General features: G+C 40.2%; 3 protein-coding genes across 3 annotated transcripts in view; all 3 read left to right on the top strand.

Moving 5' to 3' along the window:
* Positions 1 to 27,182, top strand: part of LOC126559182 (calexcitin-1) — a 228,915-nt gene that overhangs the window by 114,228 nt on the left and 87,505 nt on the right. The gene's annotated exons all lie outside the window — the stretch shown is intronic.
* Positions 1 to 27,182, top strand: part of LOC126558617 (3'(2'),5'-bisphosphate nucleotidase 1) — an 81,884-nt gene that overhangs the window by 20,670 nt on the left and 34,032 nt on the right. The gene's annotated exons all lie outside the window — the stretch shown is intronic.
* On the top strand, positions 5,772 to 25,980 carry LOC126559731 (homeotic protein proboscipedia). Its single transcript, XM_050215904.1, has 6 exons — positions 5,772 to 6,348; positions 23,572 to 23,729; positions 23,981 to 24,074; positions 24,150 to 24,254; positions 24,342 to 24,502; positions 24,605 to 25,980. Exons 1-6 carry the CDS (start codon positions 5,829 to 5,831, stop codon positions 25,961 to 25,963), a joined length of 2,397 nt encoding a protein of 798 aa, XP_050071861.1. The 5' UTR covers positions 5,772 to 5,828; the 3' UTR covers positions 25,964 to 25,980.

Genomic DNA, 27,182 nt, shown 5'->3' with positions numbered 1-27,182 from the left:
TGCCATGCCTACAACAGAAACCATGCACGTGCACTTGATCGCATCGCTTCCAAGACGTCTGCAGCGTCTCTCCTAGCCAACGTCAAGCAGTTCTTCCATGATCCCATAATAATGATCTTACATTCAGTCAGCACATGAATGAGTATGAAAGAGTTCAAATATCCGCCCTTATAGAATAACTTGGATGCCTTCCGCAACAGAAAAAGCTCGTACCCAACTTCCGGTCGTTTTTTCAACTTTACGTACATCAGCTTTTGAACCTTTTATTTCGAGCTGGACAAACCAATCACCGTGTGTGGTCATGCTCATTTAAAGCACTAAGCTGAATAAAAATGATCCCGTGAAAAGCTCACACAAAATCTACGAAACTGGTTGAAAATTCCCCAAAAAAAAAGAAAGATGAATTATGAAAACGAAATCTAATCTCCCCCTACGACTGCCAAACAGCGTTTGCTTTGCTTGCTCATAAATAAATAATGCATGCTAATCCATGCCGAATTCGATTAGTGAAAACCAACTAGCTCCAACCCTGCAGTAACAAACATATCCCCATCCGTACGGTCTCTTACCGCCCAAAAGCATTTGAAGGAACCGAAAGCAACGTTTTCAATTAAATATCAATTTGTGATTTCAGACATACCTTTGAGGATCAAATTTGAAAGTGGCGAAACAGTTTTTATTTTAAGCCTGAGTTTTCAATCGCACTTGATCCATTTCCTCTTTCCTCGTTTACATCCTAGCTAATCCTCGGTCGGCACCAGCAAGCGCAGTGCAATCAATACCTAAACGAAGGAAAGAGAGCATCAGCTTATCTCGTGAAAATTGTTTTTGGAGCAGCTAACGAGAGAGATGCGTCACTCTACTTAATTTAAAAAGAATCTCAATTTGTCGCGAACTGATTTGCATTATATTCTAGCCACTCGTTTTACCGAAAATCGGCAACCGATTAGGCCCATTGTTTTCCTCAAAATGGGTTTAAGGTTTCCAGTAAGGCAATTTCATCCTATCGAAGGCTAATGGATATAAGAACAAGTGCTAGGAAGAAGAACACAAGAAACGCTTAGTATTAAAATTGAAAAACAATATTTATAGCTTGCTCATTCATTGTAAACAACCATCTTTTCAGAAAAAGTGAGTTCAGTTGTGAAATTTCAATTATAAAACATTTTCACTATCTAAACACAACCCAGGAACGCCGTTCTTGTCACCGTAGTCGCTCGTTTGACTTTAATTAGATTGATTAGCATTTTAGAAGGCTTATGCAGACCGTACATCGTAACCAAATATGATATGAAATATGATACATAGCAATAAGTCAACGAAAAAGCTTTTCTTATTCATTTATCTTTTGCTATCCTTGGCAAAACAAATTTGCAATAGTCTAAAGGAATTTACTTACTATACATATAGATAACCCTTACACCTTGTGCATGCTTTTATTTTCTTTACAAAATGTTATTTTATGTTAACGTACTAAATCAACTCTTTTGAACCTTAAGATATTTTCATGTTTAGAGACAATGAGTCATACATGCTCACATCAATGCTTCAACCCGTTCGTTTTAGTCTGTCAACCAGAAAGGAGAAAACTTATGCCCTTGGACAGCATCAAATTACGTATGCTTGCCCCTACAGCAAACAATCAACAATCCATAAAAATGCTTTCATCATCAAGCAGTTTTATAGAAAAATCAATATTTACAAAGATTCTTCCACACAATCCAATCTTTATATCATGCCTGCGCTCGGCCATGATAGCGAGTAAACAAACAAATAAACACATATCAAACATGCATGCACCTTTCTACAGTAAAACCACTTGTTTGGTTTTCAAACCGGTAAAGGGTTTTATTACTATCTTATTACTCGGTACACATTATGTCCTACAGTTTTATGTTCCCCTTCATAGTCAGTTTTCTTTTAAACATTCATCGCGTTATTACTTAACTTCGTTTTACAAATACCACAAGAGTAAGATATTAAAGCATATCAGAATCTGTATAGTGGGTCATGGGGCAGCCCGGTTCAAATCCCATCCGGACCGACCCCTCAAAGCGAGGATTCACTATCCCACTATGTGGTATCAATAAGTCTAGTAAACCATTTGATGGCCAGCGTGAACTTATTAGTGGTCGCAAAGACAAGAAGAAGAAGAAGAATCTGTATACTAATTGATAATCTGCAGTTAAATGAAGTAGTCAAACATTTTTTTTTTACCTTTTTCACGTAAGAACGCCTTGATCGTGTTGCTGCCGTTTGCAAGCAAATTATATGTAGAATTGTTCAAGCGGCGATCAGGTTGTTGTAGTCTTGTCTTTAGCGGCCTGTGGTTAACTAGAAGCGACCTTTGCCGAATCTCGTTCAGGCTGTCACCCCTTAAGCTGGACTGACTTTTCAGAAATAGCCAAGGTTCCTCAAGATTAGAACGCCAGTAAAAAAGAAGGCGTAAAAGAGATTTTTACAAAAAAAAACAACAGAAATTGAAGATGAAAACGTGTTTAGTGCTTCGTATAATTGTGTAAAAAATAATCTCATTATTGTAATAAATAAAGTTGCTTCAAATACTTCCAAAAATCAAGCTTAAATTAACAGATCAGCGAAGATTAATATGCCGATTGCATAAATAAAAATAATCGATTTTTCACGCACTTCCCACACATTATTCTACAAAGAATTATCATAGAATATTCAAAATACTTTTTTATTAAATACGAGAGACATGGCCGTGTTGTTTATACATTTTCACGTTATACTGCATTATCAAATATTACCACAGCCTGTGTTACACGCAATATATGGAAAAGCAAATCATTGAAAAACAATATTTTTCACTTGTGCTAGTCTTGTACAACAATATCAACCACTCCAGGCACTCAATACTGTAGAAAGATAAGTATGCTAGGTGTACTACTAGTAAAGTTTTCTAAAAAAGATGCTGCTGAGATTCCACATTTCACACACGGAAACGGAAAGCAGTGGCCAAAGACTTCTATGCCAATCAACGACACAAATGTTCCCTACAATGCTACACAGCCTTTTATCATTTGCTTCTGTTTACATTCCATGTGTTTTTTCACTTATGCCATTCGCTACCAGTTTGCCAAGCATTTGCACTGAAAAGGTGTAAAAGATATAAGCACCCACGGAAATGCGGTTATGTGTCACACTTGTTACAAGTGTTGCTCAACGGCGCAATCGCAGTAAATACTTGTACAGCTCAGTACCCACCCACGTTTCGATGTGCGCGTACACCAGGGATGTCACTATCTGCTGAATTTTAGACTTTCTTTCGGTTTAGAATCAGTATTAGATTCTTACCTGAGTTTCCATACTATTTTTTTCATGTGTTTTCATTTTTCTCAACTGTGTGGTAATGTTTATTAAAAATCGATAACAAATTTTGGCATGCAAATTTTAGAAGGATATTTTTCATTGCATTATTTTACCATTGCAAAGACAAGAGCCACTAGACTGATTCATTTGAGTGATTTACAGCTGCGTAGTGGAGATTTTATTCAGGCGCATTTAAATGGCTCTCTACTAATCCTGTTTACAGCATTTGCTTTTATTCAAAATAAAGTATGAAAATTAACAAAACGATAGGAGAATATATGTATGCCTTTAGAGTTTGGACAACTTTGATAATATGAACAATAGCAACAATGTTACAAATCATTTTGGCAATCAAAATTTTTCAGAAATAACATATTTTGTTACACTTGATTAATGTTAGTAGATTAAAGCTGCTTTGGGCTTATTTGACTGGAATTTGTAATCAGATGCAATTAAGTCATCGTAAACTCAACTCAATCAAATCACTACTAATGATAAATTAGAAGAATTCTTAGACGCATAAATATTTCTTTTAAGAAATTTATTAAATTCCAAATTACAATACTGTTCCAAACATCCTAAAGCAACCAAAATACACCCGAATGGCACAAATGGCAGGGTATGAAAATCTTTATTCAATCTTCATTTCATAGTTTCTGAATCGATGTAAACTAACTCTTAAGGTCTAAACTATTTACATTTAGAGAGCTTAGCGATTTAAGCGCAATTTGAGTGGTGAAATTTAATTGGTAACTTTTTTTCCATCTTTCATCAGCCATCTAACAGTTGACAGACTTTTTGTTAATGCATTTTTATGCCATTTTTAAAGTTACGCTACGAAACTATGAGCACGTTGGTCATCACATCAAACATGCAAAAATGGATTGCCTGCCACTGACAAGAATTAAAACTAGGAGATCACACACACTATCAAGCTGGCTTGTGTATTCAACCAAAAAGTAGGCGTGTTGCTGAAGCACCCGTCTCGCACATTGGAGCGAAGAGCGAAAAGTATACTGCGCACTCTTTCTTATCGCTGTTCCAGCAACAAAAAAACACATTCCACATTGCTAACCAACCAGGTTTTACCATCGCAAACGCCTTAGTTTCAAAATGGTCAGTTAGCTGTTGCAGCTCGTTCGTTTACGACTCTCACCGAATACGGAGATTCTGCGATTAAAGCGAGATTACGGAATTTGAGGTCCTATGTGAATATGTGGCAAAAGTTAAGGGCAGGATTCTACAACATTCCGACAGAACAATCGATAGCGGTCCCAAAACAACAACAACAAAATCTAAAATACAGTTTGTGTTGTCTGTGAAACATGTTCTTTACTAAGTTAGTGCTTTATCATAGTATTATGGAGTTCGAATCGACCCAACTCTGGGAATGTGTACACATCCCTATAAGTGTCTAGTGTACATCTAAACGTATCGAAATGCAGTATTTTTATTTTGTGCGAATAATTAGCTGTGCAGTGTGCTCTGAGTGTATGTGAAGAAACCAATAATAAGAAGAAACGGGATGCCACATCCCTTACAGTATGCTTACAATCGCGAGTGGTGCAAGTGGTGAAGTTTAAATTGTTGGTTATCAAGCGCTAGTACATGATTTATGCAAGTATTAAGTGTCGTCGTTTCCGGAGACATCCAAGATATCAGTGTTACTACCAGCCTTTTCTAATATTTCACTGCATCCTTGACGTGCTTATCTAAACGGTGTCTCGCTATCGCCGGTGACATCAATGCGCGGAACGCGCAGGAAAATCTCCAGCATCAGAGTATTGCTGTGAGCAACGCTACCCCAAGCATTTTAAAACGACGAGTGCTCGTTATAGAATCTTTGACGCTGCCACGTGTGCCGTACGTTGGGAGACTGTTGCTTTAACGGTCTACTTTGCTCTGCAATCGCACAAAGTTCCGTTCGAGATATGAAAAGGAAATCAGCAACGTTACGATTCCAGGCCCCATTCCTGCGGTCTTCATCAAATTTCCCGTGTTGTGTTGAGCAATATAGTTTGTGGTGAAAACGCTGCCAACGCTGCAAACATTGTAGATATCGGTTACCAACCGACATTGGGTGCTCTTTCGCTGCAAAAGTAATACTGGTGTACGTCAATTGTATAAAATTGGGGCAATTTGTTTTTGTGCGTGGTGACAATGGCGTGATAATAGATTTAGAGTAGTTTGGCAGAGAAGAATAGAGTAATGATCTGGATAGTTTTGTTTTTGTTATCACATTTCCACACGTCAGCTAGCTGTATTGTGAAGGTTTAACAACATCATGTCACATTACTTAACAATCGTAGTTAATGACTGCTCAACAGTTTGATCACTTTTCATGAATACCATTGGTTGATAGGATTATAATTTCATCAGTTCGAAAAAAAAAATCCATTTCGCCGTTGAACAAAACCTTCCAAACCCGTGGCTAGAACTTACATTGCGCTTTCACACCCTGCTACAACTGGAATCCGTTTCACTCCGACCTGGCAATGCAAGAAGTTTGCAGTACCATCGAACACATGGGAGCACAAATCAAATCAGAATCTCCGGCGATCGGCTCGCTTCAGGCTGGTGCGGCGGTAGTAGTTGGAAGTGAAACCGACATTATCAATCCGCAACAAGTTTCCCTCACCGCTGCCCAACAGCAACAAGCGATCATCGCTGGTGGAGGACCGCAGCTGGTTGGTCGAAAACAAGCAATCTGTGATAAACCACCGCGAGCTGCGACCCAACTGCCCGTGGCAGCGTCCGTAGAGGGTCTAGGCTCGCAAGCTGCTACACAACAACAGCAGCAGCAACCCCATCCGGATACTTCTTACTGGATGCAGAACGAAAGTGGCTTTATCAACTCACAACCCTCAATGGCTGAATTCTTGACACATATCGACAGTGAGAGCCCTAAGCTCATCTCACAAGGTTACCCGATGGGTCCCAGTGATAGTATGGAGTCCGTGCCGGAGTATCCCTGGATGAAGGAGAAAAAAACGGCCCGTAAAGCTACAGCACAAGGTACGTACAGCTTGCACAGATCCTCTATTCTCGACTCTTTTTTCATCATTCAGTTTGAAGATACTGTTTAATAACGAACAATACACCTGGTGATGTTTTCGTTATGACCAGCACAGTGTTACTATGACTACAAACTGCGCCAACACACTATCTTCCATGGTTACTGTGAGCATTAACTTTTTATTGGATCCCCTTATGTACTGAACAAAACGCCACAAATTGTACATGCATCCATGAACGTGCTACTGTCCATGTACTTATTTCATAATGCTTTATACAATGGGTAATGAAGACCCCACACGAAGCCTAGCGCCTGCAATATGTAGAATATGTAAAAGGAATAACTCTCCATAAATGTTTTTTGTTCTATAAGGACGATCAATAATGTGACCATCGTTGAGCTCTTCTATTCAAATCAGTTTTCAAACACTATTTGGTAAGCACTGAACAGTTTTGTAACATTTACAGCTATACATATATACAAACAAATATACGGTGGGTCGGTGGTTACATGATGTAAATACGTTTTTACTAAACGTATCGCTGTAAAACCGTGAATTTTTTCTTAATTTGTTTACTACTTTTTACTAAAATTCACGGCACAAACAAAAAAACGAATCAGAGGCGCCTAAACGGGTACGGCGATCATCAACGTCGAGCATCGATTATGCGCGAAGCGATCTCGGCGGGACGTACAGGCTAAGGTCCGGCCGAGTCGATCCAGTTTTCGAGGAGCCCGTTCGTTGGTTTAGTAACTCCAAGTAATGAAAATCAAGCAAACAAACAAACAAAATTCTTTTTTTTTTAGCCGTTTATACTACATGAAAATGTTTTTTGACAGATTTTATAGGGGAGTTGATAAAACTTTCTTTAGAAGTGATTCTAAATTACTCTAAGGGTCTAAGGGTATAACTATGGGGCTACATAAATCTTCGATACCGCTCATAGTCTAACTCCGTCGTTTGCCAACCCAATATTGCTCGATGGTGGGCGAATCGACGCCACTATTACATCTCTGTTTGAAAGTGCCACGCCTATTCTGTCCATGTGTATATCCTTAAAAGTCTTCGAAACGGCCTGTATCGTTCGGTGTCTTTGACATGACATGACCAGTGCAACGCAGCATGACGAGACTAAATCGCTGCTCCAAGGTGAGATACGCTCGGTTTATAGAGCTCGTCATTGTAGCGCATCCTCCCTTTTTTTCCTCACATACGGCTAAGTTAGTTTCTTTGGGAGTTTTGGGCAGACTCTTTGTCTCTGAGGCGTATATGAGTACTAAGACTATAAATGCTCTTCATAATTCCCCAGTCGATGTTCCGATGATAGCACACCATACAGCAGAATCCGGGTTCAAAATTCAACGAGGCCGATCCTCTGTATTGAGAACTGACTATTCAACTACTTGGTAACTTCTCTAGTTAAACTAGATAGTCTAGATATGCTAGATATGCTTCTACCATTAGTAATACAATCAGTAATCTTTCACGTTATGAACAATGCCGTCCGCTGTTAACAGGACATCAATAAAGTAGATCGAGATCGAGACCGAAACCGAGACCGAGAAGCGTATTTTAGTAAAATCTGGATTTAATCTGAAATTTGTATAGAATTAACAACATGTTGCGTCCAAACTGTTTCAGGACCGGGATTCAAATTCAAACTAGTCCGTCTCCCTCAAAGGCTTTGTTTGAATTCTAATAAATTTCGCTCAGAGTCAATCCTAGCTTGGTTGAACTCCTACCTTCGTAACCGAATGTATCGTGTGAAATTTCGGAATCACACCTCTCGCCCTTTCATACGCACCTCAGGAGTTTCTCAGGGCAGCAATCTGGGACCATTGCTGTTTATTTTATCCATAAACGACGTATGCTCTCTTCTATCTGACAACTGCTATTTGCTATACGCTGACGATGTCAAACTGTTTATGCCCGTAAAATCGACCAAAGATTGTGCTAAACTACTGCAAGCTGTCTCGGTGTTCAACAACTGGTGCGTCCTCTACTGTTTATCTCTATGTACCGAAAAGTGTTTCGTTTTGTCCTTTACGCGTGCGAAATCAATGGTTAATTATGATTATTATATAAACGGCGTATGCGTTTCAAGAACTGCACAAATGCGCGACCTAGGTGTTTTGCTTGACCAAAAAATTGTCCCTCGGACTTCATTACGACAACGTTATCAACCGCACCAATAGAACTCTAGGATTAATATTCAAACTGACTCGTGACTTTGACGACTCCCGGTGTTTACAAGCTCTGTACTGCTTGCTGGTTAGATCACTCCTTGAATACTGCTCACCTGTGTGCTGTCCATACACTGGAACGAATGGATAAACGGATTTGAGGCTGTCCAAAGAAAGTTCACACGTTTCGCGATTCGTAAGTTAGGATGGGCCAATAGTTCCTCCCTCCCATTATACACTGAACGTTGTCAACTGTTAGGCCTCGAGTCTCAATAAACAATAATAATAATAAAATTTCTAATTTCTAATTAAAATCAAAAGGAAACTCTGACTAGCTTCAATATGACAAAGGTAGAAAATGGTTATTGATATTTATGTTATTATATTTTAGCCTTATTTTAATTGCATTCTGTATGCTCTTACAACAGATAAGTTTCTGTTTATTTAACTCAATGTTTTGAAATCTGCGCTACAAATGAAAATAAACCTCTATAATGTAATAAACAACGCGCTCCTGTTTGCAAAACCTTTTTAGCATATCTTCCATGATACAAAAAATTGTGACAACAGGAGCAGTAAAGTACGAAATAGCTACATGATTTATGCTGGTACCAGTATATAGCGCCCATGATATCTGTAAATTTACGTTCTACTCACCCTTTTTCAGTTCACTCCATCTGTACACTTAGCTTAGGCCCGATTTGTTTTATATTGTGTTGCTATCGTGCATATACTCTTTATGCCATTAAAATAAACTCCCAGCTCATCCCCATCACACACGAAAATATTGCAACTAGCACTGATATTGGTTACAAATTAATTAAGACACTACTGTAAATGCTCATGGCGGCGTCGATGCTATGATACACTGTGCAAAAGGTACCTTGACACTAACGGTGTTGAATGAGAAGATAATATTTTATTAGACATGTAACCGTTTAAATGAACGCTGTTTACATGGCATTGCCTACCGTCATGAGCTAAGCTTAACGTGTGCCTCACGATGCCTGACTATTCCTGTTCAACCGAACGACAGTAGTATCGCAAGGGAGAACTTGTGCCTGAAGTGGCCGTATATTGCCGATGATTTACTACTGACCACCCTCTCAACTGGTAATCCATATCATCGAAGACTTCCGAAACTGTTGAAACTCTAGCTGTGAACAACTCAGCACGCACGACAACCCCCCGTCGTTCGAGAGCGCACCAGGAGGCACAACCATTGAGCGGAGATTAAACGTGTAAGCGCCGTATGCTTTAACCATAATCTAATGATTTTTCGATACGTTTGTTAACCCTCCATAGCACGGGTATGTGCAGATTTATACCTGCACGGCATATAATAAACCTGTACGACATTATCGTTGCATTTGTTGTAATAAATAGCTTTGCGCTTCCTTGACACAGTTTTACGACACAGGGGTTAACTCATCCCTTACGCATTTAGACATTGTACCACAGTGCAACAATCAGATTGTTGATATAGATATAGACTAATAGATTTATATTGCAACTTTATACATGTATGTGCTACCGTTTCAAAATGTTTCTGCACCCTCTATTTGAAGGGCTCATGGTTAGAAACTCGTAAACTCTGGTCACGAAACTGTGATGAAATTTGAGAGTTTGTCATAAATGTTTACCATTCACATCAAACATCAAACTCAGCAGCCGAACCCCAATCGATGTCCTTGGTCACGTAGAGTACGTGACCTAGAAAAAAAAAATACATACAAAAAACAGTACTTTTCTTTTTTTCACTGTGTCTGGTGCAGATACAGCTTCATTCAGCTGGGCGTCGCATTGGGTATTCATTGTATCCGAAATAAAAACAAAACATCATCTCCGGCCCGGCCTTCCGTCACACCGGCGCTGTGCAGTCGTTATTGCTTTTAATTGTTGTCTTCCTCGCAATTGCCCCGGCACGGCACCGATCCCATCACTCATCAGATAAATAACTATCTATCTAACAATCGTATCCGCCTGCGACCACGCGCCTCCATTCAGCGTATGAACGAGGTGAGCATGGGTTCTACCAAAGCGAAATGTTAAAATAAAATCTTCATTCGTCGAAGCCGCCGAACCGATAACGCGGAATTCATGTAACACCATTGACACATGTTACTCACAGCACTCTAAACCGCTACGCCGACATGATCACTGGCATTCCTCTTCCTGTGCATCAACGTCAACGTCTACCGCACGCATCATACACCACGCGGCGCGTTCTACGACTTCTTTCAATCACTTTATACCGGACGGTAGGGAAAATCCCTACAACAACAACAACGAAAAGAAATAGAATAGCCAGACTCGCGCTCGGTGCGTCGTATTTGGCATTAGTATGATTAATGATCGTGTTCTTTTAAAAATACAACGAACTTCCCAAACGATACCTTGCGCGTTTGCATTGCCCTAACCTACCTGCGACGATACCTACTTCTAGGTGTAGGGTTCAACGGTGCGTTTTCCTACCAATTCTTACAACGGCAATGTAAACGATCTACAACATTCTTGTGAGCATCTTTTGTGAAGATGGTCATTGTGAAACGCTGCGTTTTGTTATGCATTGAACGAGAGAATTCAGTCGAATCTGTTTAACCATAACTTACTGCAAAGTGATTGTGACACTGCTTCACTGATGCATGAAAATTGTATTATTAAAAAAGTACAACTCTTCTTCTTCTGCTTGTTGTTGTTGGCTTTACGACCTGCTATTCTAGGTCACGGTGGCCATCGCATGGCTTTCGAGACTTGCTGATAATAATTACCACGTAGTTGGATAGTCAGTGGTCACCCACGCGGCAACGATCCAGTTGGGATTTGAACTTCAGTCCTGTCATGTACAACGCTGGTGCTACAAAGTACACGCCCGATCATTTATTTGTTTTCGATTTTTTAAAATGATTTTTGACTAATTATATTTTACTTTTTATCAAAAACATTCTTCTTCGTTTAGATAAGCTTTCACTACGTAAAGAATGTCTACAACGCTGTTCCAAAAAAAAAAAAAACGCACGAGGAAGAAAAATGTTCCTACTTACTCGTTTTCTAAGTTATTGCGCTGGAAAGCATAAGTTTTTACTGACAGCAGAGTGATGGCTGGAGGGGTTCCTCGAAGTTGCTTTCAATTATGTTTTCCAAACAGCCCCGTTAGCTCGACATTTTTAACTATTGCTTTGCTTGCATGCGAAGTTTTTCAGCCGTACGTGCAATGATAAAATGCGACTCTGCCAGAGACCCGCCACTAAACGGAGTTTCGTACCGCTGATGTACGTACATGCAAGAATCGTCCAGGTTTCGAGAAGAAACTATTAAGTTCTGCGCGCACGATCACGAAGTATGTCCGGCCCAACCCTGTTGAGACGGCTGCCCGCTCAAAAACACAAACATTCAGATGTGGCAAAACGGAGCCAACCAAGCCAACTCACATAAAACAAAACACCAACATCAGTACGGTGGGAAGAGTGAATGGTAAAACTGTAGACAGCGAAGACAGAAATACGCTCGCATGACAAATGAAGTAAAATAACAGGTTACACAAAGAATGATGATTTCTAAGCCACATACGGGCTACACGAAACTTGCTCATAAGTCGAGACTTCAATTCATATGCCGTTGAATTATTTTTCCGTTTGCCGTTGTTGCCCTCTCGCACAAATGCTTTCCCTAGGGCTTGTGGCGTTTCATTGCCCTTTTGCCATTCGCTGTCCACATCCACTGACAGATCAAAGTCAACCTCAACGTGTTCAATTGCATCTGCCATCGTTCAACGCTAACCGCAAAAAAAAAACATCGCTTCCGACTGGTGATTTTTCATTACTACGCTTTTTAATTCACTCCATTTACCCGGCACGTAACCCACAGTTGAACTAGCAGAGTAATAATTGTCCCTCGGCTCGTATACAGCTACTATATACTTATACACAAAAAAATTGTTTCACTCATAACACACAGCATATGATCTTTTGCTTCTCTAAATACAATTGCTTTAGTATACTTACTTCATACAATCATTGGCGGTCGTGAGGTAAATTTATTCATATTATTATCCATTATCCACATTTATGAGTATCGACAGCTTTTAAACTAAATACTAGACCCATGATATACCATAGTATATCCCGTAGTGCATATGGCTTTTACCTGGCAGTCTATTCATCTGACATTAAGTAAACTGTAGGCTAGTATCTCAACAACATACGTAGGGTTTGTATAAAGACTCTATACCTCAAGAAACATCCAAGAGAAAAATCATGAGACCTGCTAGGTCACTGAAAAGTCAATCCTAACTACAAGGAATGATGGTCCTGCCATTTCTTCACGCCTATGGCGCGTCTACCACCGTGCCCCGTTTTATATGTGCTACAGGTTTGGACAGTCGGAATACGTTATGTGCAAATGTTTCATATGTTACGTCTCTTATATATTTGATAATTTAAGAGCAGCTAACAACATGTTATACATTTTGTCTATGCGACATCGGTTTGTAAAAGAAATGCTCTGTCAGAGAATTTACTACTGTCTGTGCCTTTTAAGCATTCTTTAGCCATTAATTGATTTTTTTTTACAAATCGGTGCTTTCGCAAAAACTAAGCATGTTTGATTTTTAATGGCTTGATTTATTATGTAACTAGAATTCTCATAATACTTACTTGCGGTCTTGGCCTGCCGCAGCAGAGTCTGGAACCGCTCACGGTCCCGTGCCGTCGTCCGTCAATCCGTTATCCCGGTCTTGATGGCGGATGATTCTATGCCATCCTCCTACCTCTCGAACGAGGCTACGAGGACTTCGTCTGTTTGGACCAGCGGGTCTCAAGAGGCGTATGTGAGTACTGGGACTATAAAGTTACGATACAGTCCTAGCTTCAACCGTCGCGACAGGTTTTTTGAGGTGATGTGTTTCCTCAGGCTGTAGAATGACCGACTGCCATCCTACCGACATCCTAGCGCGCAACTCCGTCTCAATGCTGTTTTCGGTCCTGACTTTTGACCCGACATAGGTGAAGTTTTGGACGACTTCAAATTTGCGATCACCTATCCGTACATCACCCCCACGTAGTTCCGGATTTCTAAGTAGGGCCGCTGATGGTGCCAGCATCAATTTGGTCTTTGCGTGCTTGACCCTTTGGTAGATCTCTGCTACCTGCGAGAGCCGCAGACAAATGATGTCTATATCATCAGCGTATGCCAGGATCTGGGTTGACTTATAGAAGATGGTTCCCGAAGTCTCTACCTCTGAGTCACGGATGGCCCTCTCTAGCGCCAAGTTGAAGAGGAGACAGGCGAGCCCATCTTCCTGACGCAGGCCTTTGGTTGGTAGCAAAGGACCCTGAGAGTTTTCCATCCACCTTCCCCTATCATATGCGGCCTTGAAATCTACGAAGAAATGGTACGTGTTCAACTGCTGTTCAGTCATCTTCTCCAAGATTTGCCGGATGTTGAAGATCTGTTCAATGGTAGATCTCATAAAATTTGCTTAAAAATCTTGTTCTTTTTTTTCTTTTAACATACTGTTTTTCACATTCTGTTCCTTCATAGCTTTAACCGAATTGGTAGACCTGCTTGCGGGATCACGATCCACATGAAAGTTTACTTAATAAGAAAATGATTTAGGGAATCGTACTTTCAAGACCAGCAAAATTTAACAATTCAATTTAATAGAAATAGAAACGGTGTAAAAATTTCCATACATTGTATGCACCATAATTATACTGCACTGTGACAAATTACATGCCATTTTGTACCACAAACAAATTTCTCCCATCTTTCTTCGACATCGAACAGTAAAAATTATCGTTTTCACTGAGGCAAAGATTCTCTTTCGTCATAGCCTACTTCATCGACAACGTCTATCAGACATCGCTTTGCCTGGATAATTTAATGGTGTCATATTCATTACGTATTTTTGTTACTTATACACGGCATTTTTTTCAAAGTGCGCCGGTAGTGTTATAGTATTGGTTTCTGTCATTCGCGATACAAAATTTGAGCTTGAAATGTCCAAGAAACATGCAAAGATGTAATACCTGTTTCTTCACATAGATAACTTCTGTGACTAACTATTACAGAATTTATCTATGTTAACTACCTGCAAGCAATTAGCTCAAAGCGAATAGAATTTCATTAGTTTATAGAATTACAACTGGCTTAACGACCTTCTAGATTATGCCGGCCGGTCCTGCCGTATAAAGACCGTGGCCGCTGTCGCCTATACCACTGGGCCGCCCTAACAATATTATTATGAATAAGAAATTTGGTACAAAATTTTTAAAAACTGGAATGTGTTGTACCCATTTTCCTTGCAGGTAATATGGTATTATTTCTCTAAAATGACCCATAACATGTACACTATTTTCACGGTTCTGCATCTTTTTTTCTATGAAATACACTCTGCCTTATCCCTCAGAACACAAACACTCGTCAAAGATTATTCCATTTTCCCGGTTCCACCTAAATATCAGTGTCAGAAATTCGGTGGAAAGTCAACACGGAGTGCATCATTAGATGATGGATATTTCAAACAATAACTTCTGCAATTGTGTAATACATGCAAAATGAAGACCATTAACAACGTCTAAAATATCTCTATGAACTCGTGTTGTGTGATTGCTGCAGAACATTAACGACGCATTTATGTTTTGACCCAAACCACACACCTAAAACTTTTCCTTGTACTAGGAGGATTCTTTATCGTAACCACAGATCAACGAAATCAACTGCTGCCCTAGCGGTAAGGCACACTCTACTGATGCTTGCGGTGCTACAGAAGTGCCACTTCTTGCGGTTGACATTGTAATTTTATGACTACTATAAATTATATTGTCGTCATCATCGCTTTACTCGCTCGGTTTAGCATTTTAAAAAAAAAACCTCTCACTTGGGCCAACGTTGGTCGGAGCGGGTTTTCCGGTTCTGGTTGGTCTTGGACCAACCACCCTAAGTTTGCCACTTTTTTGCCTATAGATTTATTTCACCACACGACGCTGGCACAAAGTACACAAAGTGCAAAGGGCAAGCACACACCCCTACAAAACAACGCTCTTTGCGGTAGAAATACTGCTCGTCTACCAATGTTTGGAAAAAAAATGTGAGTGTTTATCAAATAAATACACATGAATAACAAGAGTCTACGTACACACACACCTCGAAGCAGGAAATTCCTTCAAGAACTACCACTCCCTTTTCGGCACTGCCCATTCAACCTCCTGGCAGCTGGATTAGAGGATTGAATGAACGCGAAAAACAGCAGGAAGTTGTACGGTCTCGTTGTGGGGAGTGGAGAAGAAAAATGGACCATGATGTGCTAATCTGCTTAAAAATATTATGTTATCATTCCGCATACATTCTTCCCTCCACAGAAAGCATCGTAACGATTGCTGCAGGAGCATCGTTTGGCCGGGCCTGAGCCAGAAATAAGGGGACGGTTCATAGGTCCACCGTGTGAAGTCGACAGGTCAAGCAATCATTTGTCTCCGAGAGTGGACCATTTTCTCTGGGGATCAATAAAATCACCGCTGCTAAACGGTTTGAAATTTGATAAGGTTCAGTTTTATTAAGGGATAATCGTCACCCTGCGCCCATCTCACGGCAGCGATCTTTTTACACCGGAACGGGAATTGTAACAAAACACTTACAAACATGCCTTACCCACCCAGCATCACAAAAGGGCGCCAACGCCTCTTAGACACTTGCACAGGAGGCGCCGTCATCACCATCGGTATCTTGCCCTCGGAGGAGTACCTTCGAACCACGATACCATGTACCATGGCTCTATCTATGGTGTAGCCGAAACGAAACAGAAAACGAAATGTTTTGAATGAGTTTGATTAACGATCTAACATGATTCTTGCTCTGCTTGTGTTCTTGCGCCCACTTGCTCGCAATAGTGCGTTAGACGAGGATGAGAAAGAAAGCAAAACTGTATCACCACCGTGCTCTCCCTTCGGCACCGTACACAATGCTGCCCGCAGAGAATTTGATGGTACTGATGAATTGCGGAACAATTTTTCTTCCAAAAGTCTGTAGACACCTCAAAATTACTCGCAGTCCATGGGCTCTGGCACATGTCCGAGAACTTCATCCCATTGCAAGCGTCGGTAAGAAAAACGGCCTTGGTTAAAGGCATTCGTTGTGGGTTGCTTTGATTGGTATCCGCTGGGACCGGTGCAGGTTCAAAGAACAAAAAAAAAACCCCCCCTTACAGACCAATGATTCAAGCACACCGCAGTTCAACTGCGCTCGCAGACGAACAGCGCGTCCCGCAAACAAAATCGAGCCAAAGTACGGCAGCACAGCATAGGCGTGAAAATTAAAATTTACCTCGGTTGATTATAGCCTCTATTAGTGCTAGCTTAAGTCATAAAACCGCGCATGATTGGCATAACAAAAATTAGGCACCAAATAAAGGGAACAGAGCGTAATCAATTATACACAAGAACACTCGCACCTCCGAACGCGTCTAGTGCGGTAGCGGCCAAGTAGCAGGCATCGGTGATAAAAAAAAAATACATTTATCTACTTGGGATTCACTTAAGATTCTAAATTCCGTCGCCATATGTTGATGAGCAGATGGTTTCGGGGCATTTCAAACACCCGAAACACCCTCCGAAAATAGTCGCAGCTTCGACGGCTGAGATTTGTGCCAAGCAAAATGTTATGTTCGCTCCTGCATTGTATTAAATTCCAATTACGCCGCAAACGGTTGGTTTATTCCCAACTGCCTTGCACATGCTAGGTCAAGGTTGATCACGTGTAAACTAATCTTTTACGGTGTAATCAAATGCATGTTGAATGTGCTAGTAAACATTACTGTGCATGGCCCATTGTTTCATTTCAAGTGTTGTTAACGTTTACCAGCGAGAGCTAAAATGAAGCTTCTCGTTCTATAAAACCAACAGTGGACTTACTCGAAAAGAAAAAAAAGAACCTCAAGCCGATCTCAACCATCTTGAGAAATTGCACACCCACCTGCAACTGTCATAAGTAATCGCTTCTTCCCAATCTGCTGAACGCTATTTTGATGAGGGTTCCCTTTCACACAGACATTAATTGGTCACAAAAAGACGTTAAAACACCCCAAAATATGCTACAAAACAAGGAAAAATATTGCCTACGGCTTCATGAGAGACGCACTCGCGCACTTACTAACCGCAAATGCTTTTTAAGACAAATAGACTCTTATCTTGGTGTTTAAACATATTTTTTGCGTGCTTGTTTTCGTGCGCTCTACATTTTATTGCCTGAACGTTACTTTTCATTTGCAATCGGTTTGAAACATTGTAGTACAGAATTCTTTAAATGTTTTGATTAGTAAATTCCGATACAGTGTAGACTACATTCGATAATCAACTAAGTGATGATTCAAATTGTTCAATAAGCGGAACAGACCATTCACTATTCCATTGCAAAATGTATAATAAAACAAAAACAGATAAAACCTTGATTTATAAAATTAGATACATTCACAACCATAGGTACACCACAATTTAATAAAATAGCATATTATACGTACCGCACCAGCACTTCATCCCTTCGTCTTATTTAGTTCATTTACAAATGATCGATTTTGTATGTCCTAATTCTAAACAACCCTCAAAGGCAACCCACTGCCAGACGAATCCTTAAAAATGAAGCAATAAACGAACCTTTATTCACCCGGCCGACTGTGCGCGCCTTCATCGTCATTCTTCCGGTACGGTATTGTTCATTTTTTTGCATTTTTGACCGCTCCCAAAAGTAATACCTCAAAATCGTGTTATAAGATAGAAGGGAATAAGGAAATAAGTAGGGCTGGATAGCAAGAGTTGCACGATGTCGAACTTAAACCAATAGACCAGTTCGATTCTGCATCGTTGTTCCGCAGTCGTTTTGTAATGATCGAGAATTAATGATTTTTTGTTTATTTTCTTATGACATTTTTAACGTCTTTATGATTTTATATTTTCTTATCTAAATTAATCACTATAAAGTTTTAATGAAAAGTCTTAAGTTTCACTTAATCCATTTCTTTTTAAGTGTATTTTGTACATATGTAATATGTATTAATAACATTTCAACGCAATCATATTTGGTATGATTAATTCAAATTTTAAATTTTGTATTCTTAGTTTTTTGTTAAACTTCCTGTAAGTGTAATGTTTTCCACTTTCCTATTTCCATTTCTTTTCAAAACATCACCTTGCCATTCTTGTCTCGGTTGTTATTTTACTTCGGTATATTTTCTACACTGCATGCATCCGAGCAGCACTTACTTTGCATATTAAAGATATTAAACGCAGTCCTGTAATTGTTTTCGCAATCGTTTAAATTTATTCTTTTCGCTGTTGGTAGTGTAGCCACCAGCAAAACCGCATATTTACGATAGCTCACAAACATTTCCCTAGCATTAGGGAGTAGCGCAAGGAATGACACTGCCGTACGTCCTCGTTCTTACGAACGTGGTTGAATAAAAGTATAATGTTAAACAAATAAAAAAAAATCTTACGCTTACAATGATACCCATCCTACAGTAGCGCTGCCACCAGAAACAACAGCAACAGAAATTAAATGACTTTTAAAAATAGAGGAAAATCTTTTCCGAATCACTTTTTTCGCCTTCTTCAATTTTCCCTCTTCGCCTTCAGGTCATGACCGGACAAAGGATGGGCGCCTTGTCCCGGACGATATCCGAAGGAAAGCATACTTTTTGGTTTAGATTTATACACATTTCCTGCCCTTTAAACATCATCTTTTTTTTTATCTGCGACTTTCTTAGTGCGCTCCAATCGTACACTGTGTGTGTGCGTTTGAGTTTTTTGCTCGCTCGCCTTTCTTGGTAAATGGACATCTTGTGCAGATCGCGGATTAAAAATTAAAACCTATTTTCAACTAACTTCAGCGTAATGAAGGTACATTGGGTCCTTTTTCTGCTTTTCTTGTGGTTTTGGCGCAATTTGTCCCTACGTGAAATCATGTTGTGTTGTGTATCTGTCTTAAATGCGTACCGTCATTGGCCGATGCAGAAAATGCTCCGACTACGAAATTTTGTACATTCATCCTATCGTCCCGCAGTTATTTCTCCCCACCAAGCCAGTGACAACCAAATCGTTTCTTTTTTCAACCTGTGCCTCTAAGCACAGGGGACATTTGATAAATTGCTTGTCTGTGACCTCCAGAAATCAATGTCCCCGGTAGACAGCAAGCGAAAACACTGGGAAATTGCTGAACACGAAGGATCAATGCTTTCACGATGTTTGATCGCTTGGTGACAAATCTCAGTGACCAAATGTTTTTTCAACGTGCACACTCATTCTTAAATCAGATCCCACTCTTCAAGCCGACCGTTCCAATGCTTATGTCCGAGTTCATGCCCAGCTGCTCGGTATGACAAAACTTCCTTGCCAGTGTAGGCCCGCTGCACAGGTGCTACGAGCTCCTGTTCTTCTGACTACGACGCCCTTATCCTTGCTATCTATAAACAAAAACATACACACTCTAGCACATGTAGCACACAAACTGTGTAGCCGACCGTAAGCGTTTTCGCACATCGTACCGTCGGAAACCGTACGTACGAACACAGAAAGAGGGATCAATTGTTTACAATTGACATGCGGTGATCAATCAATCATTTTCAAAAAACGATTTCCAACTACCGTTTCGTAACGTGCGGTACGGCCGATGCGCCACCTTAGGCCGTGTCATTGCCATCGTCAGTCTATATGGCTCAACGTGTGTAACTAGAAGACGCAGACTGACAGCAGCTCTCGTACCGACAGTAAGGCTGTTCAATAAAAAAGACACTTCCAGTCTTCGGAATTCTCCTGCATTTTCCGTGGTAGAAACAACGTCGCTTAGCGAACACATGCATACATCTTCATCGGCGCGAATAAGTATTGACAACATATTTGTAAGAAAAATGGCATGCTAGGGGTATGTACTGGCGAAATGTACCGCCACCATGTGCCAATGCATCTTGGTTCCCATTTTCGCATAGGGCTACAGCTCTCAGATCTGCCAAAATCTGCCACATCTCTACGATACTAAATAATGATTGATTTTGGATTTTGATAAATCCTGCGCTAACCTAATGCTAACCCTCGAAACAGATTTTATTTCTCGATACTGGGTCCAACTGTCAAAAACATACCAAACAAATTTCAGCTTGATCTTTGGCATACAGAAGTCAAGCAGTACTCCCTTGCAACATTACAAAAAAAATAACTGACTTCAATACAACCCATTTGTTCCGTTTCTAGTTTTCGCTGCTACGCATATCAAACACATTTAACAAATTTGAACAATTTCACCAAATTTGGCTTTTTTGTAAATATTTTCGGCAACGAATGCCACACTCCACACTCGGTTCCGAATCCATCAAATGGTTCGCTGATTTGAGAAAATATACGTATCTTTTCCAAAAACGAAATTGCGGAAAAGACTCACTCATGCTGAGTCCTAGCATGAACCACCGCCAAATTTCTCTCGAGGATATTTTCTACACTTTGCTTTTGCTAGTTGTCGACCATGAATCATCGACTACGATTTGTGGTCGCTTCCGTCTGGCCGTCCGGCCGGAACTTCAGCGAGCGTTAATCGTTGAATCGTTTTTATTTTGGATGATGTTGATGATGACGATAGATACGATGATAAGGCAAAAATTGCTAGTTACCCAAAAACTCTTCCTTATCATGCTGGAGGCAAAGCGCTACTACGGCAGTCGCGAACGTGAACTACGCAAACTGGTACATACTTCTTTTCGTCTAAAGCGGGACCATAAATACTGGCTACTTTCGTGAGTTCTGAACGGACCAAATATGAAACATTCCACCTTATCATCGTGGTGCGACCTTTTTCTGTAAAAAAAACCTTAACACATGATGTGGTTGAGCATTTTCCTTCATGTCAGTTGATCAGTCACCCAGGGCAAGGTACTACCGAGTAATCCCAATGCTGGCACGTTCTTATTTGCCACAAGCCTTGGAAAATGATAGCATGTGTTCTGTTTGAATACCACTGTTTATTTCGAATCATTCGATTGATATGTTCCGTTCTGCCACATGATTGACGAATCTTTCGCACAAGTCTAATCTCTGTATTGTAGGTAATCGCTACTATTTATGTGTTTTCGAAGACTCCTATTAAATATGAAGTACGCTTAGCTGTTTGCTACACTTCTGGAGGCATTTTATCTATTATAGCTTAAGCAACTCGGTCGGTCCGGTGCAAGGGCGACAACGGTGCCGGTCTCCACACGGCAGAGCAAGGGTTCAAATGCCATCCGGCCCATTCCCCCGCACACTTTCCAACTAAGTGGTATCAATAAGTCTAGTAAGCTATTCTCGATGTCCGGCTTGACCTAGTAGGTTGTTGAGCCAAGAATTAAAAGAATGTGAACAACTGGCAGTTTGTTATGGCGTTGATATTTATGTCACGTATAATAATTTATAGATTTAAGATAGCTTTAGAAATTCTATAAAACTGGTGCATTAATTTAAACTATTTAAATTATTTCTGCAGCCTAAAACTATTAAACTACAACTCTTGTAAACAGCAGTCCAAAATATGTGAGTTAAAAAAATAAGGCGCCCGAGTTAACTTTGAAGCCTAACTAAACTAAACGTCTAAAATACAGAGGAGAACATTAAAATGGGAACCTTCCCTCATATACGGTTTACAAAGTTATTCTTTCGATACTTCTTTTATAGGTAACTATAACAAAATATACGGACATCAGCAACGTCATAATTTTTGTCGCAATTGAGTGTGTGATCAGAAATTGCAGAACCATAGCAATAAAATTAAGAAACTAGCCTTTGTTAAATTTAAAATGTAACCATGTAATGTAATATGCAAAACAAAATCAAAATGTAAAAAAAGTATCACTCTTTATTTTCGAATCTTTCGATTAATTGATCATCAAAATGGCTAAAGCGAACCAATCTAAGTTTTCTAATTATTGCAACGATAATTTCATTTTGTTTAATTCTTCAAATAATTTATATTACATTTTTAATAAAAAATGCTGCCTATCGAGAAAATCGCTGTATGTTTACTTGTACTTTAGGTAAAACATTGAAAGTTTACTCAAACAACAATTATGCATTCTCAATCAACAACAATTAGGCCGTTGTTGTTGAATAAAAAAGCAGCTGCTGTCATTATCAACTGAAATGGTGAACTTCTCGACTACACGTGGCAAGAAAACATACAAAATGGTGAAATCTGATTAATAGCTTCATGTTCATTAACACTCAAAATAAGCCATCACTATCGAACATGTGTACGAATGTTAATTGCATTATTTTATACAATTCACGTATAACAACATTAACAAAATCCTCAAACACTAATTAATGTAAAGAAATTAATAAAAGCTTATACTTTGCAACATAGTAAATATAAGCAATGAGGAATCCGTTGTACCATTAAAATCACATTTTCTGCATCTTTCGCTACATTTACAAAACAAGAAAGTTCGTAAAACAAGAATATTTTTGCATAGCAACAGACGGAGCTACACGTCATACCATCACGCCACCTATAATACCCACTTTAATGTGAAATCGGATATTGACCATTCAATTTTACTGACCACCAATAAATATCGATAGCTCCAACCAACATATTTTTCCATTTCCCTTACTCACGCCCAGAACCGCACAGTAATCAAATTACAATAAAATATCAATTACCATTGAACCATAAATTATCGCCCGCCACCGTTTGACAATAGCAGCCTCTTGACCCCAACGAAAACCTCCCCAAAATCCGTGCTACTGTACCCTTTGCGGCAATCACGTTGTGCAATGTGCGTTTGTTTGAGAATGGCTGAAATCGATTAACGCACTTTCTCTTTAACAATCACTTTAAAACCCCGTTTTGATGTTTCTCCTAGCCTCCCGATCATTTCATCAAAACCTACCTCTATAAACGATGGATCTATAGGCTAACGTCAATCGACGTGTGAATAAAATAAACCATTATTCTAAAGAGGGCTCAGCGAGGTCATTTTAAACAACAATTTTCCCGTATTTTTCTTTTCTTTGCATGTCCTGCAGCTGAATTTGTTGCTGAAAACGGTTTACCACGACGGTTGCGCACGGCATACACAAACACACAGCTCCTAGAGCTTGAGAAGGAGTTTCACTTCAATAAATATCTTTGCCGGCCACGAAGAATCGAAATAGCGGCTAGTCTCGATCTAACCGAAAGACAGGTAAGTGTCATATTCAATTTTACCGGTCCATTACTATTTCAACACTGCAACCGAACAACATTACCGAGCCTTTTTTTTCGTTCAACTCACAATTTCCACGTACAATTAGTAACGATCACTAACCGCGGCAAAGCAATTGTGTGCAGTGAATTTAATGATTCATTCTGCTTTCTATGTCTTTCATGCTTTCTCATTGATGTGGAACATCGATGTCGCTCATTTTATGCTTCCGATAAACAACGCTCGCGAAGGTGAAAGTATGGTTTCAAAATCGACGCATGAAACATAAACGACAAACACTCTCCAAAACTGACGATGACGAGTCGGGAAAGGACGATCTCAAGGGTGAGCATATATAACATTACGACAACTTGGATAACAGTATTTGGACACCTTTGTCATTGTTTGGTGATGTTGTAGATTCCAATTCAAAAAAATCTTGCCAAGGATGTGAACTGCCTTCCGATGACATACCGGACTCGACTTCCAGCTCACGGGGGATGAACAATAGTACGCCCAACGCCGGTAAGTCGCCACTGCGCAAAGCGTACCACAAGTCAATCAAGCTGATGAGAATCTTCCCTGAACATTCGTCTGACACTCTGCCACTAGCCATGACACCGAATTCCACCGTCGAAATAAGCACACCGACTGGTGGTGGCGGAGGCTCTGGCGGCGTTACCAACACGGTTAGTGCTGACTCCAGTGTTGCCTCGACGGGAAGTCTCGACGAGGAGGACGAAATACATGCCAAAGTGAAGAAGAAATCCGACGTAAGTACTGAATCTACCAAATGTAACCCAACGTCGCACTGATTAACGCACTGTAAATTTAACTTTCTTCCGTCCACTTCCATCGCTGTGGTTTAGGGCCAGGCAATTAAGAAAGAATCGGTCAGCTCGACGAAAATTATCAACAGCAACTCCTTCAAAAGCTACGACACTACTAGCTATTCCAAGGATAGTGGTCCGGTATTGGGTTCAACCTCCGCCCCAATTCCTATCCCACACAGTCCCGTTTCTACCTCGGCCATCTCGCCGAGCAGCAATAGTAATAGTAACAACAATAATAACAATAGTAACAATAACAATCTCCAGTCATACTACAATCATCCCAGTCCTTACGGCATAGCGAAGAATAAGATACCACATGGACCAATCGTAAGTCACGAGAGTGAAGGATCGCCAACCACTACTGGATCATCGGGGAGTGGAATGTATTTCAACAGTAAACCACAACCACAAGAGTACTTTTGTAAGACAGATGCTGGCGTACATTATCAACCACCGTACCAACATTACCAGAAAACAATCATACCACCTGGATCGGGATACGGTGGTCCACAACAGCATGCGATAAGCGAAAGCTATCCCAATGCACAAAAACTAGAATTTAACGCACCGTTAGGGTTGAAGAGCTTCGGCAACAAGGCTTTACTGCAAGATTCTTCCCAAAAGCTTCCGCACGCACAGCAGCAACTAACCGATACAGCGTTCCAAGCACAGACCCAACCATACTACAACAGTTGCGACACAGGCCTTAACAACGTCGGCCAGTATGGTCCGAGCGGGCAGCAGTACTATCCAAACGATTACGATCCTCAACATGAGTTTGGTGGAGGAGCTGGTTACTACGAATCGACAAAGGCAGGTGCAGTAGGACAAGGCCACTACTACGATGGTATGAGCTCTTTTCATCATGGCACATTGGCTGCTAACAACAACATGGACTATCAAGGCAATGGCGCGTACACTGGACTCGGTGCCCCAGTACCAGGGGGAATGGGGAATGAGTCCTGCGAAACTTTCCCCTTCCATCAAGCATCTCCCGTAGCTAGTGTATATTACGAACAACAACAACAACAGCATCATCATCATCAACAACAGCAGCAGCACCAGCACCATGCGCAGCAACACCATCATCCCTTTCAGCATCAGCAAAACAGTCAGCAACTGCATACGTTCCATCATCAACAGCAAACTCTACCGAACCCTGCCGGTGTCGGTATAAACAGTGCTGCTGTAGTCAGGACAACAACCCAAATCACAAATCACCACGAAATTACCACAGGCGAGCTCTGCTCGTTCAACGGTTGCCCGCCAGCTGGCAGCACCAGTTCGCCACAAACTAAACCTGCCGCCATGGTTAGTCTGGACAATTCCAATTCATCCGACTTTAATTTTCTTAGCAATTTGGCTAACGATTTCGCTCCAGAATATTATCAACTAAGCTAATTCGCAATTCAGTTGCTAACGTCAAGTTCTTGTTTGTACTCGTTTTTCGAAACGCTTTGTATTGAATCAATGCATTCCTTGCTGTGAGAATGCTTCGGAATACCGTATGATTATATTTGTAAAGATGTGTGGCGGACTAGTGTGAGTTCCACCGGTTTCGTTTTTTCTGTGCATTTTGATTTGCAAAACCAATCTTGTTATAACATTGTTATCTCTTGCCTTGCTGTACTACACAGACGATTTAGGTTTTATGTATACTTTCTTTACATTTGTATTCGTCGGAGTATTTTAAGTATTCAAAGAATTGTATATACTATGCATCTGGGAACCAAGCATCTGGGAACATTAACGCCCAATTCAAACGGATTTTTTAATCATAGTAACAATCATAGAATATTCCTGGTACAGGACAAACGCGATACATGGTATGCCCAGAAATGAGCTGTACAATTATGATCGGTGTATCGAAAAATGAGGTAGGCAAACCTTACAAAACATACTAATCGTTAGACTACGGATGTTCACAACTCGTCGTCGCTATAATAATGATACTTCTATGTACAAATTATAACCCACAGTTATAGCGAAAAATTAATGAAGATCATGCATTTCAAGATGTAAAATAAAGTATCAACGAAAAGTAATCTCTTTCACAAAGTCCTAACGTATTTCTTCTCCATATCACTTTCCTACAATTTAATGTTTTTTGTTTTCCTAATTGACCGTTTTGGAACATTTACTATTTCATTAATATCCACTGCTCATCTTAGTTTTTATCGTTCGTAAAATTTTCCTGGAATTCTATGTCCTTCAAAATAGCTATCGAATTTGAAAGAAATTTTTGAAACCATTAGATTTGCAACCATTAGAAACATTGTAAATCTGAATGTTTGAACGCTAATGCTACGTAGCGCATAGTATCGAGACTCCAGCCTTACTCAAGTAAAGCCAAAAAGTGAACCTGCACAAGAACGCACCTCGGGAGGAAGGTCCGGATATAATTTGAACCCCGGTCCTTCCGTTTGAAGACTGGCACCGCTGCCGCCTACAACACCGGGCCGTCCCAAAATATTTCATTGTTATTATTATTATTTTAATCGATCTGCTGATCAAAGTCACTATAAATCAACAAGAGACGAATGTTGTTGAAAGACACAAAACCTTTATAAGCCAATTAATAAAAAACCATAAATTCAGCAATATAGGCTGGCCGCACTCA

Source organism: Anopheles maculipalpis, chromosome 2RL (genome assembly GCF_943734695.1).
Source record: "Anopheles maculipalpis chromosome 2RL, idAnoMacuDA_375_x, whole genome shotgun sequence".
Lineage (NCBI taxonomy): Eukaryota > Metazoa > Arthropoda > Insecta > Diptera > Culicidae > Anopheles > Anopheles maculipalpis.
Note: the sequence above shows the minus strand (reverse complement) of the source record. Positions and strands in the feature narration are given on the sequence as shown.

Excerpts from the sequence above, each read along its gene's own strand:
- LOC126559731 (XM_050215904.1), top strand. The coding sequence starts at position 5,829 with ATGCAAGAAGTTTGCAGTACCATCGAACACATGGGAGCACAAATCAAA. Across the intron at positions 6,349-23,571 it reads CCGTAAAGCTACAGCACAAG|CTGAATTTGTTGCTGAAAAC; the intron begins GTACGTACAGCT and ends CATGTCCTGCAG. Across the intron at positions 24,075-24,149 it reads GGGAAAGGACGATCTCAAGG|ATTCCAATTCAAAAAAATCT; the intron begins GTGAGCATATAT and ends GTGATGTTGTAG.